Source organism: Marmota monax, unplaced genomic scaffold, assembly GCF_021218885.2.
Source record: "Marmota monax isolate L192 unplaced genomic scaffold, Marmota_monax_Labrador192_F-V1.1 WCK01_AAM20220418_F8-fsc00007, whole genome shotgun sequence".
Taxonomy (NCBI): Eukaryota; Metazoa; Chordata; class Mammalia; order Rodentia; family Sciuridae; genus Marmota; species Marmota monax.
Genome location: NW_026692781.1, coordinates 4,605,085 through 4,624,792, shown reverse-complemented (window position 1 = coordinate 4,624,792; position 19,708 = coordinate 4,605,085). Strand labels below are relative to the sequence as shown.

Below are 19,708 nucleotides of genomic sequence, written 5' to 3'. Positions count from 1 at the left end.
TAACTAGAACATTATGGAACCTTATGATGGCCTAGGGAGGTAGATACCAGTAATGATCCCCTTTTTGTTGATGAGCAAGCTGAGGCAGAGTGGGAGAGTTTACTCTGGGTCTTGCATACTTACCACTGGTGCTCTATTATTTCCACAGGCTCTACTGTCTTGATTCTGTAACTTTTAATATCATGTAACTTTTATGTAACATGAACTTGATTTAACAATGATTAGTTATAAGAGGAAAAGAACTACATTTTCTTTAGGCATTTCTGGTGATATATATATATATATATATATATATATATATATATAATCAGAATATACCTCTTGGGACCATTTCTGCTGGTTCAGTAGAATGCTGCCAAATTACCACCTCCAAGCGTTTTTTTTTTTTTTTTTTAATATAAAAATTTTTATAACATTTTTTGAAAAGTATGGTGGCTTTGTGGATTGGGAGAAACTTATTTGAAAAAAACAGTTGGTGCTTCATAAATGCCTAAAAGGAAAGGAATTGTTTCCATGTTGGTACTGAGTAGCTTTAGAGGATATCATGAATCTTGGAAATACGTTTTTTTTTTTTTTTTTTTAAATTTAATGTAAAAGAAAATCTGCCTCAAGTACAATCTTTGGACCTTGAAGACAGGTGTCAGTGATATCAGAAGAAGAATGTGGCTCTGTCCTGAACATGTCTTGCACTTTCCTGCCTCTGTGCTCATTCCAGTTCATTTCCTCTGGGAGGAATCCCCTCCCCTCAGACCCACTTTGTAGTTTAAGTGGTCCTTCCTCTACAGGGCCTTTCTGGATCTCCACTGGATGTTACCTGAATCTCTCTTACAGCACTTATCATCATGCCATGAATTATAATTATTTATGTATACGTAATCTAGGAGCATAGATGCTAGGTGTCACCTGTGCCTCCTCTGGGCTCCTGTACATGGCACAGTGCCAGCATAAATAAGAACTCAAGACATCTTTGCTTCATGGAAATTTAAAAGACCAACATGAGTTGTAGTGAAGCAAGGCCAAACGCAGGGGAGGATGGCATTCTCTACTCTGGATTCCTGTTGCAAAGGGGATTTTGTTTGGCTTGAGCAAGATAAATATTCATTTTTCTATTCCATAAGCAGCAATAGAAGGCTGGTTTGGTACTCCCATGGTATCATCAGGGACGTAGCACCTATTTTCCTGATCACCACCCTCAGTTTGTGGTTTCCTCATTGTCCAAAATGGCTGCTCTTTCCAATGCCATCCTTTCTCTATACCAGGTAGTGGGAATAGAGGAGGAAAAAGAAGGAAGACTTTCCAGAGGTCCTGCACAACACCAATGCTTGCATTTGATCTCACTGGTCAACGCTTAGTCCCAGGACCACACTTACTTAAAGTTTGGGAATGGAGCTTTCTCCTAGCTGAGTGCATTGTTCACCTGAATAACACTGGGGTTCCATTATTAAAAAGGAAGGGGGAAATGAATGTTGTGACATACTACTACTGGTGCTGGCCACAGATGATCAGGTGGACACTGGGCATCTTTAATCCAGCTTTTAATATCACATTTTGGGAAAGGCATGGAAAATTTGAAGAGTTTGGAGGAGAGAAACAAGGATGATGGGAGAATTGGAAACAGTGTTATGGGGGGAATCGTGAAAACTGGGGACGTTTCTTTAGAAGAAGAGAAGAATGAGAACAAGGGCTAGCTCTCTTGAAGTATTTGAGGAACTGTTATATGGAAGAATGATAAAACTTATTCTGAATGACTCCAAGTCATAGGAAGGAAATTATAGGCATGTAGAATCTATCTACTCTCCGAAATGCTGGATTTGACTTAAAGATCTTTCTTGACCTTTGACCTTTACAGTACAGATATATATATCATACGATTACATCCCCGAATCTGTGATTTTGAGGTGAGAAATATAGCTCATTCTCTGTTTTATTCATGTCAGAATCACTTTCGTTCAATAGTTGATGTGGTGGCAATACTATTAGCAGTCTAAATTTTGAAAAACTCAGTATTTTTCCTTTTGTGAGATGTAAGTTCTATATTTCCTCCATGCTTGATTTTTTAAAAAAAATGTCATCAGGTCAGAGACAATTTCCCAGTGGCTGTGGTGGTACATGTCTGTAATCCCAGTGACTCAGGAAGCTGCAGCAGGAGGATTGAAAGCTTAGGGCCAGCCTGGGCAACTTGGCAAGACCCTGTCTTAAAACAAAAAGAAAAGGGCTGGGATATAGCTTAGTGGTAGAGCACTCACCTAGCATGTTGGAGACATCACAAGAAAAACAAACAACACCCCCAACCCACACACAAATAACCAACACCAACAAAATTCAGAGCTATTATCAATAGTAGAAATAATCTAGCAAAGAATTACTTTATTCCACTGAGTAGATGATGTATTTTTGATATATGTAATAGATATGGGCTTGAAAACCTCCCTGGTTTTGTGAATTAAGTTCCATTTTTCTAATTTGGTTTTATTTTGGGCAAAACTATATTGTTTTGTATGAACCTGAGATACAAGAAATGTTTAGTTAAGGAGAATATGATTAAAATAAAAATGATAATTTAGTAATAACTTGATACTCAAATTTCTGTGTTAAATCAGTTTTTATGGGAGAATAAGCTATCATAATTAGATTAATTTTAAAAGATTCTCCAACTTTGTTGCAGATTATAAATATGAAATTGCTATAGTGTATAAGCAAATATATATGAAACTGGAAAAAAAAAACCTTATAGAGTCAAAGGGAGACAATATGTAGAGTCTAAAGGATCAGAAAACACTTGCCTAATTAAGACTAGTAAGGAGAGCCAGCATTTGCTGAACACTACTTGAAGCTCCAGGCCATTCTTCTCTCTATCCTCCTGTGAATGTTATCTTATTATCACCATTTTCAGTTGAGGAAACTGAGGCACAGACATTGACATGACCTCCAGAGTCCAGAGGTGGGGTTGGGGTTTGAGCCCAGGGTACATGATGACAGGGACTTGACAGAGTTACTTGGCTTCTGAGTGGTTGTTGCTTTCCCCTTTCCTTGCCCCACTGTAACTTCACATCACTCTGTCAGTAGTGTGTAGCCATCTAGTAATGCACACTTTTCCTCTTGGCCTTATGTGGATGAGTGGGTGGCTTTTAGATATGCTGGGCAGAGTGGAAGAAGGCAAATACAGACTCCTATACTTGAAGTTATAATGATTCCATATGCAGCAGTAGTTGAACCAATAAGGGGTCCAGTTCATGACTTAATCCAGCGATGGCAAACTCATGGTTGAGCGATGATGCTCTACAGCACAGCTTTATGAATGTGTATCAAGTCCTTTCCTTGATCTGGTAGACTTCTGGGCACTGTCAGGCTTGAGTGTGTCCACGTGCTTGTGGTACATGTACACGTACATATGTAGTCCATTGGGTGCAACTGGGAATCTTGTTTCTAGTGGAAGGAACTCCTTGAGTTACAAATAGTACAGGAAAGGCTTTCAGTTTACAAAGGAACCCAAACGGCAGTGTTTTAATGCATCATATTCTTTTGTTGGTAGATTCTCTTGAGTTCCTGGGAGTTGTTGGTTTTGCAATATTTCCTAGGGCCTTTTTCTTCAGCCTGGATTAATCTAAAACATATTACACTGATCCAGAAATGTCACCATATTGTCCCAGGAAGCTCTTTGATTTTATTTTAACTGGCCTGTGCTTTTAAAATGGAAAAATGCCTCTTACTGATGACTAGGTTTCTGTAATCAGCAGAGATGGCCTTGTACACATACCACAGCCTATATGGTATGATGTTAGGAACCCTGATAAGATACACTGTGCCCCTGAAATCTGCTCAATCAAACAGAAATGGAAGAAGGAAAATACAGAGAGAAGGCATTTGGGTGTTAGATGCCTAAAGTGCCACAATTACAAAATTCATCCCCTTGAGGGTTTCCTATTTTCTTTAGAAAATGCAAATACCCAGAGAAGGCTTTAAAAATCACTAAGCCTTTCCATGATAAGTTCACTTGGGAACAGATTTTTGGGGTCAGGGTGGAGAGCCATGGAAACTCTGGCCACATTAAGGGAATGAGAAGGAAGGGATTTTTTAGAGGGGGTGGGGGAAATGAAGCTGAGGTGGGATCCTTTGACCAGATAAGGCTCTAATCGCCTCATTCCTGGACTATCAGAAGAGCCTTTTAAGTTTAAGTTGCTTTTTCCTCTTTGTAACTTTACCCAGCGCTCTAGGGAAGTGTCACAGTAAACAATGAGCATGGCCTTCTGGGGACCTGCTTACCCCAGCTCCTTGGTTCCTGGGGGGAGATGGGCTGGTTGACCTGGCTTGCCAACCTGGACAGCCAAACTGGGCAAGGCAGCCATTTCCTGACCACTGTTCTTCTACCTCCCAAAGAGCCACTAGTTAGTGGTTTACCAGAGCCTCCACATGTTAGCTGGGTTAAGTGGGTTGGAGGCTCACTCTGTGCAGTGAATACTTAGGAGGGTGATAAGGGCTCTGTGTTAAGGGGTGGGGTCGGGGCAAAGACATATTTCATTCCTCCTTTGGAGGTGTTGGATGTCTAGGTTCATTTTTATTTTTATTTAGTTTTTGATACCGGGATTGAACCCAGGGCACTTAACCACTGAGCCATTTTTTGTATTTTATTTAGAGACAAGGTTTCCCTGAGTTGTTTAGGGCCTGATTAAATTGTTGAGGATGGCTCTGAACTTATTATCCTCCTGCCTCAGCCTCCTGAGCTGCTGGGATTACAGGTGTGGACCACCAGGTCCAGCCTAGGTTTATTCTTATTCAACCACAAATAAGATAATGATTTAGGATGATAAAAATCTTCCTTTGAATGTATTATAAGGACATAAAATAATATATATAAATTATTTTAGTTGAAAAATATTTTTCCTAGATAGAGATTAAGATCCTGATTTCCCTCTACCCCTGCTAAGTATGAACCTGAATCCAGGCTATATCACCAGTCCTTTTTATTTTTTATTTTGAGACAGGGTCTCACTAAGTTGGTGAGGGTGGCCTCAAACTTACAATCCTCCTGCCTCAGCCTCTTGAGCCGCTGGGATTACAGGCATGCCACACTGGGCCCTACTTCCTGAATTAATCTTTGTTCTTAATTCTGTACCTTATACTGGTAAAAACTGAGGTCAACAGAAATCCTTTTGTGACTATAGAAAGATAGCCATGTTCAAGTTTAATGTACAGTTTAATTGTTGAAGGTCTACTCGTGGGAAACCTTTATATTTATCAATATTGGGAGTTGTCAAAATTATATACTGACAATATTTCACAAAACTCCTGAGAATCACCTGATATAAAATAGACAAAAATCATAAAAATGTGCATTTTGAGAAAATAGAAAGATATGTAAATAAGAAAATAGGAAATTGGTGATAGGATTGGTTTGGGATTTAGCTAGACATGTATGTCCTGGAAGAAATGATATTCAATCTTGTACTTGACCCAAGACTGGGCCAATGATTCTTTGTCTATGGGAGCAGGAAAGGCAACCATCAACTTCGTCACTCTTGCCTCTGAGCTTCCAGCCAAGCTAGGTGGCTCAGGTTTTCAAAGTTTTATCTTGATTAGACAGCAGGGAAACAACTCTTTGGACTGTTAGAGTTGGATGAGGGATAGGAGAGAGAGCCTGGGAGGGAGGCTGTGCTCAGACATTGTGCTGGTCATCAATGGGAGCTTATTTAATACTCATCATAACATGCTTTTCTTTAATACTCATTATAACATGCTTTTGCAGGTCAGAAACTTTTGGGGGGTCAGGGGACTGGGGTTGAACACAGAGACACTTGATGACTGAGCTACATCATCAGTTAGCCCTTTTTTTTTTTTTTTTTTTTTTGAGATAGGGTCTTGCTTAAATTGCATAGGGCCTCAGTAAGTTACCCAGGCTGACCTTGATCCTCCTACCTCAGCCTCCTGACTTGTCTGGATTACAGTTGTGGCCCACCATGCTGGGCTGGCAGGTCAGAAATTTTTTAGGTGAGAAAACTGCATATCATTTTAAACCCAAGTTCGTCAAGCTACATCATTTAAGCAACAAATATTTATTGAATTGATGGATAAGACAAATAGTTCCTGCCCTCAGGGAACTTATAGTTTGGAATGGTGTGGGAACAAAGTCAGTGCTTTGAGAGTCAGGATTGAAATTCATGGGTCTCTGAAAAACCAAAGGCCGAATGTTCTCTCTGATAAGTGGATTTGCTCTATAATGGGGGTGGGGCAGGGGAAAAATGGAGGAACTTTGATTGAGCAAAGGGGAGGGAGGCAAGGAGAGGGGACAAGGGGGCAGGAAAGATGGTAGAAGAAATGAACATCATTATTCTAGGTACAGTCTATGTATGACTGCAGTATGGTGCGACACTACATCCTGTACAACTAGAGAAATGAAAAGTTGTGCTGAAATTGTGTACAATGAATCAAAATGCATTCTACTTTCATGTACATAACTAATTAGAACAAATAAAAATAAATACAAAAAATAAGAGAGAAATTCATGGATCTTTGGCTCTTAGGCTAAATTTTTTTTTTTTTTTTGGTGATACTGGGAATTGAACCTAAGGCCTCACAAATGTTAGATAAGTGCTCTACCACTGAGCTACATCCCCAGATCTTTTTATTTTTTATCTTGACACAATTTTGCTGAGTTGCTAAGGCTGGCTTCTAACTTGTGATCCTTCTGCCTCAGCCTCTTGAGTCACTGGGATTACATGTATGTGCCACCATACCTGTCCTGTCTAATATTTTTTTCTCCCATTGGTATCTTCTTATTTTAGCCCTTATTGAAAAAAAACCTGAAGTTCTTAGACTTTAATTTAAATTTTATTTAATTATTATAATTCTTAAGGCCCCATATTTTGAATATTAGATCATTCATTCATTGACTAATTCAATACTGCAACGATAGCTATTAAAAATTCAATTTTTGACAAAATATCTAGCATTAATTTATTTTCTTTTTTTAAAAATGGGTAATACAGAGAATCCCATAATTTCATTAAAAAATTGTTTTAATTATTTATGTCAGTTGATAGAGATTTTATCATGTGTACTTTCTGGTATAGTTTTTTACTGAAAACATTTATTTTCTCCAGCATTAAAATTCCAAGATTCTATTTTACTATATGGTTAAAAATTTATGAGTGACAATAGATTTGTACTTTCATTACCCAGGATACTTAAAACAGAGAATAGGCAAAGTTCTAGGAAATGCACTATATCTTTGAAAATCTTTTTGTCTGTCAGTCATTGCAGATAGACTTGAAATTTTATTTAAGCAACTAGTGATATTGACACATCATGGCTTCACCATATATGGGCAGAAAGCTGAACCCCAGTTCATCATACATGGCTATCAGTTGGTGACAATGTAATGTTGTTGATTCTGTGTCAACAAGCCATTGAGCTGTTGTGAGTCATCACAATCACATTATAACATAATGCGATGACATTTATAGAGCCTGGAAATGATTTGGAGACCTATAAATGCTGTTTGAGCCCAGGCAAAACAGTCTACGGCCAACAGACTCCTGGTGCAACAGATAAGCTGCTGCTGAGACAAGTTCTGAAGTTTTTTTTGCTCTGTTATAATCAACTTAGTAGAGGAGACATAGGAAGTTTAGTATCAATCTACCACAAGAGTCTTTGCAAATAACATAACTGCAAATAACATAACATAATTTATGGATTCACAAATTTTAAAAATCATCTTTACCTTTGTTTATGAAATTAAAATCATTATTAGGATTGGGGGTGTGCCTTAGTGATACAGCACTTTCATAGCATGTGCAAGGCCCTGGGTTCAATTCCAAGTACCACCAAAAAGAAAGAAAAATTATGATTATGCTTATTAGAAATTGTTTATAATAAAAATTAAAAAATTTGATTTATGCATGTTATTGTAGCTTTTTTGTTTTGGATACAGTATACTCTGTATTCTCCAGAATAGTGCTTTATCACGTGAGGGTTCTACCTTAATTGAATGAGCAAAGAATTAGGCTTCCAAGGATGTCTGGTTGACATCCTCAACTCTGTTTTGTATTTTATTTAGAGACAGGGTCTCACTGAGTTGCTTAGCACCTCACTTTTGCTGAGGCTGGCTTTGAACTCATGATCCTCCTGCCTCAGCCTTCTGTGCTGCTGGGATTACAGGCATGTGCCACAAAGTGTCTGCTTGACTTTAAAGTGTCTGGTTGACTTTTTTTTTTTTTTAGAGAGAGAGAATTTTTTAATATTTTTTAGTTTTCGGCGGACACAACATCTTTGTTCGTATGTGGTGCTGAGGATCGAAACCGGGCAGCACGCATGCCAGGCGAGCACACTATCTGGTTGACTTCTAAGAGTCTTTCTGTCTTCTCCTGAGGGACAGCTTTGAAGATGGTTGTTGAACAGTTGATTAAATTGAAAGAAACAGTAACAGCATGATTCATTATTAAAAATCTACAAATTATCTAGATCTCTTATAGTTTTCTGGAAGTCATTTTGACTTCACCTATATATTATATTGCATCAAATATTCACAATTTACTGAATATTTGATGCACTGGGAATACAGACACATTCATTCTTGCCTTTAGATTACACTTACCAATAATGCTCTGTTCATGGTAGATTCATAATAAACTCCTGTCACCTGTCAGCCTTCTTTTGGTTACTTAGTCTTTTTTAAAAACTTTTATTTTATTTGTTCATTTATTTTTATGTGATGCTAAGGATCAAACCCAGTGCCTCACATGAGCAAGGCAAGTGCTTTACCACTAAGCTATAACCCCAGCCCCATTAATATTAATTCTGGTACTTATTGCCCAAGAAAATACTTATTTTTTATTTTTGTGTACCAGGGATTGAACTTAGGGGCGCTCAACCACTGAGCCACATCCCCAGCCCTATTTTGTATTTTATTTGCTGAAGCTGGCTTTGAACTCATAATCCTCCTGCCTCAGTCCCCCCCAAGCTGCTGGATTTACAGGTGTGTGTCACTGTGCCTGGTAAAAAAAGACTTTTTTTTTTAAACAGTATCTTTATTTTGTTTACTTCTTTTTATGTGGTGCTGAGGATTGAACCCAGTGCCTCACATATGTGAAGCAAGAGCTCTGCCACTGAGCCACAACCCTAGCTCAAGAAAAAAAAAACTACTAAACATATCTTTTTGGCACTCTTGCTGTGCAATACTTCTTGACAATTGAAGAAAGTTCTTATTTTGTTGACATAAGTCAGACATGCCCTTAGCTAAATTGTCAAGGTCCAGTCATGCATGTACATGTACCTCACTATTCACCTAACAAATGAACTATTGTCGAAGTTCAATGTTTGGGTAAACAATAATACAGTGAGCTCCACCATAATCATCAACATTCCCCACCTGCAGTACTGGGGATTAAACCCTGGGGCCCACTAACACTGAACTACATACCCAATCCTTTAACACACACACACACACACACACACACACACATACTTTTTGAGACAAGGTCTTGCCACGTTGCTCAGGCTAGCCTTGAACTTGCCATCCTCCTGCCTTAGCCTCCTGAGTAGCTGGGATTACAGGGGTATGCCACTGTGCCTGGTTAAACATCAACAATCCAAATTTGAATTGTCAGCAGAGTTGTTGAAGCATTGATTACATCAAAAAATATATATGTATTATTTCTACTTTCTGAAATATACACATTTAAAATGATCAGGAATTTAGCTCTGAGAATGTAATTTGTGACTTATAAACCCATTTAGCAATTACATACCAGCCTAGTCTGAATTTGGGCCATAGCTAAATAAGGATGAGAGGTTTAAGGCACATTAAATTTATTGTTTAATTAAATTAAATTTAGTGTTTGCACACTGATTACTGACCTTGACATCTCTCTTCTCCCTCCCGCCTTTCTCCTTTTTTTGTGTGTGTGTTTTCTCTCTCTTTTCAAGTTTTTAGAGCTTGTTGTTGTAACCATTGTGATGGTTAAGAACTAAATAGATGGAGTCAGAGAGAAGGAATATAGCAAGGTGATTGTTTGATCCAGTCAGGAAGATCTGTTCAGTGGTTATAAACAAGATAGCCTGTGACTCTAGAGAATGACATTTCCACTAGTTGGCAGTCGGTTTCTTCTCTTACCCCTATTGTCACAACTTGCAGTATCAAACCATTGTTTACTTGATAGTGTGGTGATCTAACCTGATTGTTAAGATGATTGAAATAACTGCACTTACCACATCCATGTCAGCCTCACTTAGGGCTCAACACTTGGACCTGAATAAATCAGGAAAGCTCTGGTTTGATGCTGTCCATCCAGGTTGTGTTTAAGAGCTGGTCTATCTTAAAACTTTTGAGTAGGGAGGCTCCCTGCCTGGAGATGACTGTAGTCATTTATTTCTCATGTACCCATTTTCTTTTTTAGTGTTTGATTCCATTCACTCATTTTCCAATATTAACATTGCTGTAATCAGGGGTATAGGAATCCTTTGTGTGATTGGGATTGAAAAGCAGCTTTTCAGTGGGAGCTATCTATCTTTTTTTTTTTTTTTTGGACTGGGAATTGAAATCAGATAACTTTACCATTGAGCTGAAACAGGTCTTGCTAAATTGCTTAAGGACTCTAAGTTGCTGAGGCTGGTCTCGAACTTGTGATCCACCTGCCTCAGGCTCACTAGTCACTGGGATTACAGGTGTGTACCACCATGCCCTGTGCTATTTATAATTTTTGTGCAGTTGTGTTAAATTATTAAGTGTGGAAGGCATTTTACTTTTCTTAAGTAGTTTGATTCATTGGATTCTTATTTACCTGTCTGGACAGACTAACTTAAGTTTTCTGCTGTATAGATAGTGTTCTTTTCAACATGCTATAAGTGTAGCTTTTTTGCCATTAAAGATGTAAATGGCCAGTTAGTTCCTAGAGGGGTCAGTGCTGGGGAGAGGAAGGTCTTGAGTTTAATTTTCTTCTATGCAAAGGCAAGTCCCTCATCAGTGATGATAGAGAAAGCCCTACACGAATTATTCAGGGTATATAACAGAACACAATATAAACACAGATGCAGCTCTTTGGTTGGTACTAACTGGTAGCAAGTTTTCATTGCTGAAAGTTATTGGTAAAATCTTGGAGATTCTTTTGAATGTTTTGGGCATGTAAGTGATTGTTCATTATTTTTTTATTTTTATTTTTTTTTGAGAGTTATGGTTTGGATGTGAGGTGTCCCCCAAAAGCTATGTGTGGGACAATGCAAGAAAATTCAGAGGAGAAATGATTGGGTTACAAGAGCTTTAACCCAATCAGTGAATTTAGAGGATTTTAGATGTTTGACTCATCCCCCCTCCCCATCCGCATCCCCACCCCCCACCCCTTGAACTGGTAAGCCTGTGAACACAGAGTGGATGTTCCAAGGAGAAGCAAGCCTCCCTGGAATTAGATTCTTTATCACACTCCCAGGGGAGTTAATTTCAAGTTGCTGGTACCAGCAGCTGCGGCATGATATTGCCCAATCCCAGGTCCTTTTATTGATGAGTAGGAAGGAGTGGGATTGCTGCTTAAGAAATTTTATTATCTTTAGAAGGGAAGAATTTATTATAGAGGTTTTCTTAGATGATCTCTTTTATGTGGGTTAAGACATTTTGAGCTCTGAATGTCCAAGCTGCTTAGAGGTTCTGAGTTGGTCTCCACTGGCGTGGTACTGCCACCCTGAAGGGGTGTTTAGATGTGCATGAGAGTGTTTTTTGTTGTCACAGTGACTGGGGGTGGGAGGGCACTGCTGGCATTCCACAGGTGGGGGCCAGGAATGCTGTGGATCCTGCCTTGCTCAGGACAGTTCTGCAAGATGAGTTAACTGCCTCATCCCAAATGCCCCCAGCGACCTCTCAAGAACCCCTGAGAAGTGTGGCTTTGTTTATAATGCTCTGTAGTGCTGATGGTCAGCCTGACTGCAAGGGCCAGAGAGACTTAATGAAAAATAAATGGGATGTGAGAGACAGGAAGGGGAGAACTAGTAGTTAGATGGAAATGGAGAAGAGTAGGCTGGTTATGGCAGGTGGTCACTTCCATTCCTCATCTCAGCATTGAGAGGCTACTTGAATAGCATGTCCCATTATTCTGCTGACTTTTGGTCACCAAAAGGCACTATATTTTAATTACTCAGCTAAGATAGTAAGTTTTGAGATGAGCTGACTGTCTTGACAGCTGACCGAATTCTGTGGGCTGGATGCTCAGTCACATTCAACTTGGAGAGGATGAAGGGTTAAAGTCACCTGGCTATTGGTGGTGATATCCTGTGGAACCTTTGGCAAAATGCAAGATACAAGTGGAGCTGCTTTGGTTTAGGTCCGGGGCAACTGGAAGGGCTACATCAACTGCCCACCAGCTTGCTCACTGGCCCATGGTAGGTGAAATTCTGGGGAGCATAGTGGAACTCTAAGCCCTTCTTATGGACAGAGTCTGCCTGCTAGTTCTGGGTTATGTCCCCAGAGTGACCCTCGGTTTAACACAGTTACTGGCATGAATGATCATCCCATTTGCTGTTGTCATTCTTTAGCTTGACAATCAAGGCACTGTCTTGATCCATCTTCTTATCCTTACTGTCCGCACTCCCGGAGATCCTCCCTCTGCTTGGGCATGGAGGCCTGCTCATTACCCTTCACCTGTGCTGGGCTTTCCTTAAGTTGTTTCAACCCCATATAAACTTGGTTCCCATCTTTACCTGCCCAAATGCTGCTTATTCATAAACATCCAGGGTAGTCTGTTCTCAAAGACTTCCCTGATCACTTCCACTTGTGTGTTACCCAGGCTCCCACCAAGGTCAGTTGGTTTTTATTATCTCTGTTGTCCACTGCCTTATAGCATAGCTTTGAGTCAGATTGCCTGGGTGTGAATCCCCACTCCACCACTTACCAGCTGTGAGATTGGTCAAGCCTCAGTATCCTCATCTGTGAAGTGGGGCTACTGATACTCTCTCACAGGGTTGTTCTGAGGATGAGCCAGACAATCTACTTAAAATAAATTGCTGGCAAGTTCTGGGTGAACATAAGGTGGCATTTGTTTTGTAGGAAGTGGGATGATGAGTAGCAGCAGCTCTGGAACACACAGTCCTGGGTCTAAATTGGACTTTGACATTTTCACCTTTGTGACCCTAGGGAAATTGGTTAATGTCACTGAGGCTTAGTTTCCCTTCTATTAAGTAAGAATAAATCTTTTCATACAGTTTTAAGAGGAACCAGTGGGTGTATATAAAGCTTTGTATATTATGGGACACATGGCAGGTGCTCAATAAATACCAGCTATTTTTGTGTGGGTATGGAATTTATAATGTGTATTACTTTTGTCCCCAGTAAACTTGTAAACTCTATGGAGGGTTCTAAAACAATAATTTGGAAAAAAAAAACAATTGATCTAACAGAACTAAAGAATTTCAGATCACCTATTTGGTGATCTAATTAGGAAACTCAGGCAGCCAGAATGTACCAAGGAAGACAGTAGGAGGTTGGCTTGCTCCGCATGCTCTTATTTCAGTTCCATTAACTGAATTCTTGACTGTTCCATCAATGACATTAGGCAGGGCAGGGTCTTCCATGTAATTTGTTACCCTCAGTTGTCCTGGTTACAGTGTAAAGTTTTGGAAATTAGCAGGTGACCCTAAATCTTCAAAAGAGGATTGGCCTTATTTATATGAGTAATGTGTGTGGGAATTGTAGGTGTCACCCACCTTGTAAATATCAGAAGTATGTCCAAAGTAAAGAAAATTAAGTACAGAAAAAGTGAAGTGAAAATTATGGGTCAATTAAGAGCTTTTTATTTTTATTTTTAAAATTAAAAAAAAATTAGTATAGATGGACATAATATTTTTATTTATTTATTTTTATGTGGTGCTGAGGATCGAATCCAGTGCCTCACTCATGAGAGGCATGTGCTCTACCACTGAGCTACAACCCCAGCCCAAGAGCTCTCTTCTTAAATTTGTTTCTTTGAGTTCATTGCAGGTAGGACTATTAAGATATGAACTAGTTGTCCACGTTTTTAAAAAAGAACTCATGTACCCCTCCAGTGGACCAAGTATTCGGAAGGACTGGTTAAGAGGATCTAGCAGAAAAATAGGATTTGCCATAGAAATTACCCTACTCTGTTAACTCTGGACAATGTTCCATTGACTACCACTTGCTTTTCTCTTTTCAGAAGAGAATTCATGGAAGGGAAAATAAACTGTTGTAAAAGAGGGATAAGAAATGAAACTTACTAATATGATTCAGTGTTTCTTTCTTTATTATAAACTTTTTGCATATTCCTTTTATTTCAGATTATTCCAGATTCCATTTTTCTTTCTATGGATTTAAGATCATAAATTCACTTTTAAGTCTCACTGTTTGCTAAGATGGTTTTATATGTCTTTGATGTGTAAGTGTCTCAATAGATTGAATTTTACAAAGAGGAATCTTCACTGCTGATGAACACACATTCACAATCCCACGTGTGCCCAGCTCTGGGCTAGACACTGTGGATGATACAAGAAGAGGTCTTCTGGATCCAGGACTGTTCCCTGCCCTTAAAAACAAACAAATGACTCCTTCCCTCCTCTGGGCACTATCTGTGACTCTAATATCTTATCTTAACACAGTCTTAGTCTAACACTTGGACCAGGAAGCTTGGGACATGGCTATTTATAAAGAAAGGATTACTCTTGGTTTTTTTTTGGGTATTTTAATATCTTTGGGCTCTATAAGCTTGGGAAACAAATCTGTCCTTATTTCTAATATCAGTTTTCCTGAAGTGACAAAGGTCTTATTTCTCTTTGTTGCTTTTGATTGTTGCAAATTTTCTGAAGCCCAAGGATATTTTAGTGCAATGTTAGCTGCAAATTAGACAACTCTTTCTCCTCCAACCAAAGAATGTAAGCACTGTGAATTCTACATCAGTACAATAAATGAACTCAAAGTTTGGGGAAGGAAAAAAAATTGGATTTTTATGTTTGATTTTGAGTTTAGTTTTTTTTTTTTTTTTTTTGTGAAAGGGAACATAGAGAGCAATGTGCCTAGGTCCTAGAACATAGGGCTGTCAGGTTCAAATCCTTATTTTGCACGTATTTGCTTTGCAGCTGGGAAATTTACTGACTGCTCTGTGCCTCAATTTCTTTATCTGTAAAATGTTCATAATAATGGCATCTATCTCATAAGGCTGTTATAAGCCCCTGGTAGGGCTTGTGAGTAAGGGCTACTTATTTAAAACAATATACTAAGGAAATAAAGTATGTACCAACCCACTGAAACCAGGGACACCTGAAATTGTTATCAAGTCTAATCCAGGCCTTTTTATTAGCAGTTTATTTTTAAACAATGTATATTCCCTTTATAATAAAATGAATGACAGGCTTCTGACACCAGTGAAACATTTTGGATGGTTGCTGAGAGGCCACCCAGCAGTGATAAAGCATCTGTTTGTTTTTTCTGGAGAGAGATTTTCAAACAATAGTCATTTGGGAGTTCTAACAGGCATGGAAGTTACCATTGAAAAGGTGAATTTGACAAATGAATTATCATGGATCTGTTGATACATTGAGTAAATTGGATGTGATCTATTACTTTAGATAATGGAGTGATTGTGAGCTCAGCTGTGAAAATCACTGCCTATAAAGACTTACCTGATTGCAATATTTCCCATCAGTTTCAATTTTTATATGTATGATTTTAGAAAATTGGCCTTTTAGTGTTCTGAAAAACCAAACCAAACCAAAACAAAAAAACTTTTGGGTCCCTATTTTGTATTCTTTTCATGATGTATTTAACCTGGTATTTGAGCTAAAAACAAGCAACAAAAAACTTTCCAATTTGACTTGTGATAAAAGTTGCTCAAGAAATAGTATTAATATGTATTTTCAAAACAGGCAATATATCATTCTGGGAACTTTCTTTTATATACTCAATTTCTGAGATAGTACTTTTCTTTTTCCCACAGCAATATGAAACTCTGTATGTGGACTATCCTTTACAGTTATAATTTTTCAATCAGAACTGATTAGATACTAAGAAGAGACAAATGTACTGAACTTACAAATATATTATGTTGGATTACTAACAATAGACCTAATTGGTAAAAATGACTTAATATATGTTGTGTTAATAGCTAAACCTCTAAAGCCTCTAATCTGCCATGGAAATATTGCTTTGTAGAACAAAATCCAATGAGAAGTTCTGGGATTCCAGAGTGAATTTGTACATTCCTTAGGGGCATTTTTGCAAGGGAGGTTGTTGTGTTTTAAAGGTAGTTGATAAGAGACCTGCACCACCAACCCCAGACCTGCACCACCAACCACCATCATGCATTAGTCTATAGAAGGTATTTGGGTGTACGTGCTTCTGTACCACTCGGTACCACCATTTAGCCAAGGGAAGTTTCTGACCATTTGCAGCATACATTATAAATCAGGATGTCACTACCAGACAATCAGATTTGAACATTCCATGAACAAAGTAGCCCATATTCCCTAGGAATAGATCACTTAACCATGTTTATGTCCTGTTGTTGATATGCCTGCATTTACCCAAGTCAGGATAACACATTGTTTATTTATTCTGGGAATATGTAATTGATGTGTATATTTACCTAATTTGGGGTTAATTAGCCAAAAATTGAAATGGGTAATTTAGCATGATTGCTTCAGTACAGGGGGAAAATAAAATTATTCTTCCAACTCTGAAAATTACTCCCTATCCCTTGGGTTTGTGAAAGAATAATTTTGAGTCTTCTCCAAGTTGGGCTGGTTGTTGGCTGTTTTCTTTAAAAAAAATTTTGTACTTGGCACATAATGCTTGGGAAGTTCACTGGCCAGATATTTGGGGAAGCTTGGAGGATTTCCAATTGCCAAATTAGTTCCCTGGAGAGACCCAGGGAAATTGCAGGATATATTTGCTGAATGAAATTAATTTGTTTAAGTCATGTTCTCTTTCTAATGTCAGTAGGGGATACTATTGCCACTTGGGGACGAGATAACCTTTGGTGCTAAGCTTGTGCACTTATAGTTGGCTGCAGAATTTTTTTTTGCCTTTAAACAAAGTATTCATTTGAAGAAATGAGCTTACAGACTTGGCAATTTACAAATTCATTAAAAAAAAAAAGCCAGAATATTGATCTGAATTTAAGGATGAAGTGCTGTAACTTGCTATGTATGATTTGAAAAATGTAAGGTGAGAAACTCAAAAAAGCACAGTCAAGCAGATCAAAAGTTAAACATGATGTTATCAACCGGAGATAACCACTGGTAACATTTTGATCTTTTTTGACATTTTTCTTTTTTCTGTATGTGACTTTGTTAGAGGTAAAATTTTGCATCCTTGTCTTTGTTTACATTACATTGTAAATATTTCTCCAAAAATAATTAGAAATTCTCATAACCATTTTCAAAAATTCATAGTAGGAGGCTTGAAATTTCTTTTATTATAAATAATGTGATAAAAATCTTTATATTTACATAAATATTTGTCTAATTCTCTGGTTAGGTCCTGAGAAAAAAATACTTAGAAAACAGATTACTAAGGTAAAAAAAAGAACATTTTTTAAAAACAGGATGCACTTTGTCAAATTGGTCACTTCAGGGTACGCTCTAATCAACTGTATTATGAAAATGACCTTTCTACAGACCTCCAAGGAAATTTTTTTAATATTATCACTATAAAAGTGTTTCCTAATTAAAAAAAATGTTTTGCATTTCTTTGGTTACTAATAAGTTGAATAATTTTTCATTTTTATCAAAAATTTGTATTTCTTTAATAAAATGTCTGAAGCTTTAAATTTTATTTTAAAACTGTGAGAGAGAAGATGGGGGGGAGGGGAGGGGAGGGGGGATAGTAGAGGATAGGAAAGGCAGCAGAATACAACAGACACTAGTACGGCAGTATGTAAAAAAGTGGATGTGTAACCGATGTGAATCTTCTGTTTCTTGGGTATTATAGAATGCAACAGTGGGTATTTTCGCTGTGGAAATGGGCACTGTATCCCTGAAGCCTGGAGGTGTGATGGTACCGGGGACTGTTCGGACGACACAGATGAAGCTGGCTGCCGTAAGTGGGGAAGGACCAGGCTCAGCTCTTTTTGATGCTTTGTGTTGATTTCAGCCTATCAAAGAAAAGAACTATGCTTAATGATAGATCCAGGGCTGGGCTCAAATCATTTGTAATCGGTATAACTGAATAAGAGAATCCATGGTATTAATAATAGTTTCACTCCCTTTAAGGAAGATGCTCAATTTACATCAGTTTCTATCTTACCCTTGTCCCATGGCCACAACTTTGATATGGAAATTAATTTTGCCATTAGTTTTTTGAAATCTATAAGTGACTGTTGCTGATCTATTCACTCTGGAAATATTTATTAGTTTTTTGAAATCTATAAGTGACTGTTGCTGATCTATTCACTCTGGACGTTTTTCAAATAAATAAAAATTAAAAAAATATAATTTGTACTTCAATGAGGAGTCTATTCTTATATAAAAGATGTAATGTAGAGCTGGACATGGTGGTGCACACCTGTAATCCCAGTGACCTTGGATGCTGAGGCAGGAGGATCACAAGTTTAAGGCCAGCCTCAGCAACTTAGTGAAACCCTGTTTCAAATTAATAATAATAAAAAAAAATAAAAACAAATGTAGTGTAACTTGTGAATAAAAAAATAAAAAAGTGTTTAGTGTGATATTGTTTTAAAAATTCTAGTTAAAAATGTGATAAAGTAAATCCTAAATGTAAGTAATTATAATTTTTACATGTATTCATATATCTTCCAATGCTGAGGTGGCTTTTAGATTAGGAAAGTGAGCTCTAAAGAAGTTATTGCTTATTGTAGCCCCACAGTTGGTGAGTGCCTTGCACAAGTCCCTGCCCTTAAGTCCACTGCTCTTTCTTACTTGGCTTAGGTGATCAATCACATTGCTGCAATAGGTAAGCAGACAAGGGTTATCATCCCATGAACAGGAAAGCAGGTGAAAAAACCCTTGTTTTGAATTGTTCACATCCTGTGGGCACCCCAGAACTGCCAAACTTGGGTGTTTTGTTTGATGATGACTCATTTGAAAATGTCGGGAAGGGTAAGAAATTGCACCCATCCAGTGCTTCTCAAGCTTTCAGGCACAAATGGATCACCTTGGAACTTGTGAAAGTGCATATTTTGACTCCATATGTATGGGGTGGGACCAGAGATTCTCCACATCTCAAAGTTCCCAGCTGAAACTTGATGCTCATACTTGGAATAGGAGAGCAGCTGTTTTGTGGAGACATCATCCTGTGCTATCAGTTTGCTTCCTTTGGCTTACTGAGTTCACTTTTTTTTTTTTTTAAAACAGTATGAGCAAAAGCTCAGAGGAAGCAAATTGAGAACAGTGTAATCAGGGATAGAGGAATAAAGGAAAAGTTATACCACCAAGTCTTCTGAGAGTGTTACTACATATCAAGGTCTTATGACAACAATACCAAAGACAAAGATGATAGCAACCAGCATCATATGGCACTTTTGGAGATATTATTTATTTTTTTACAATGAACTATGAGATAAGAATAGTCTCCATTTTATAATGCATGTAGTAAGGCTCAGAGAATTTGCCAAAGATCCTAAAGCAAATAAATTGTGGGAATAATGATTATTTGATTCTGGGTCTTCTTTTCCATATCTCATGGATTTTCTGGCTCATCATGATACTTCACTATTAGATATTATAAAACATTTCAAACAATTTAACAAACACTCATGGTTAATTT

General features: G+C 38.0%; 1 protein-coding gene across 2 annotated transcripts in view; it reads left to right on the top strand.

Moving 5' to 3' along the window:
- Nucleotides 1-19,708, top strand: part of Lrp2 (LDL receptor related protein 2) — a 197,621-nt gene that overhangs the window by 17,961 nt on the left and 159,952 nt on the right. For both annotated transcript variants that reach the window (XM_046447392.2, XM_046447391.2), the window contains exon 2: nucleotides 17,915-18,022. In XM_046447392.2, coding sequence (XP_046303348.1) covers nucleotides 17,915-18,022 — 108 coding nt within the window. The remainder of the gene's footprint in view (nucleotides 1-17,914; nucleotides 18,023-19,708) is intronic.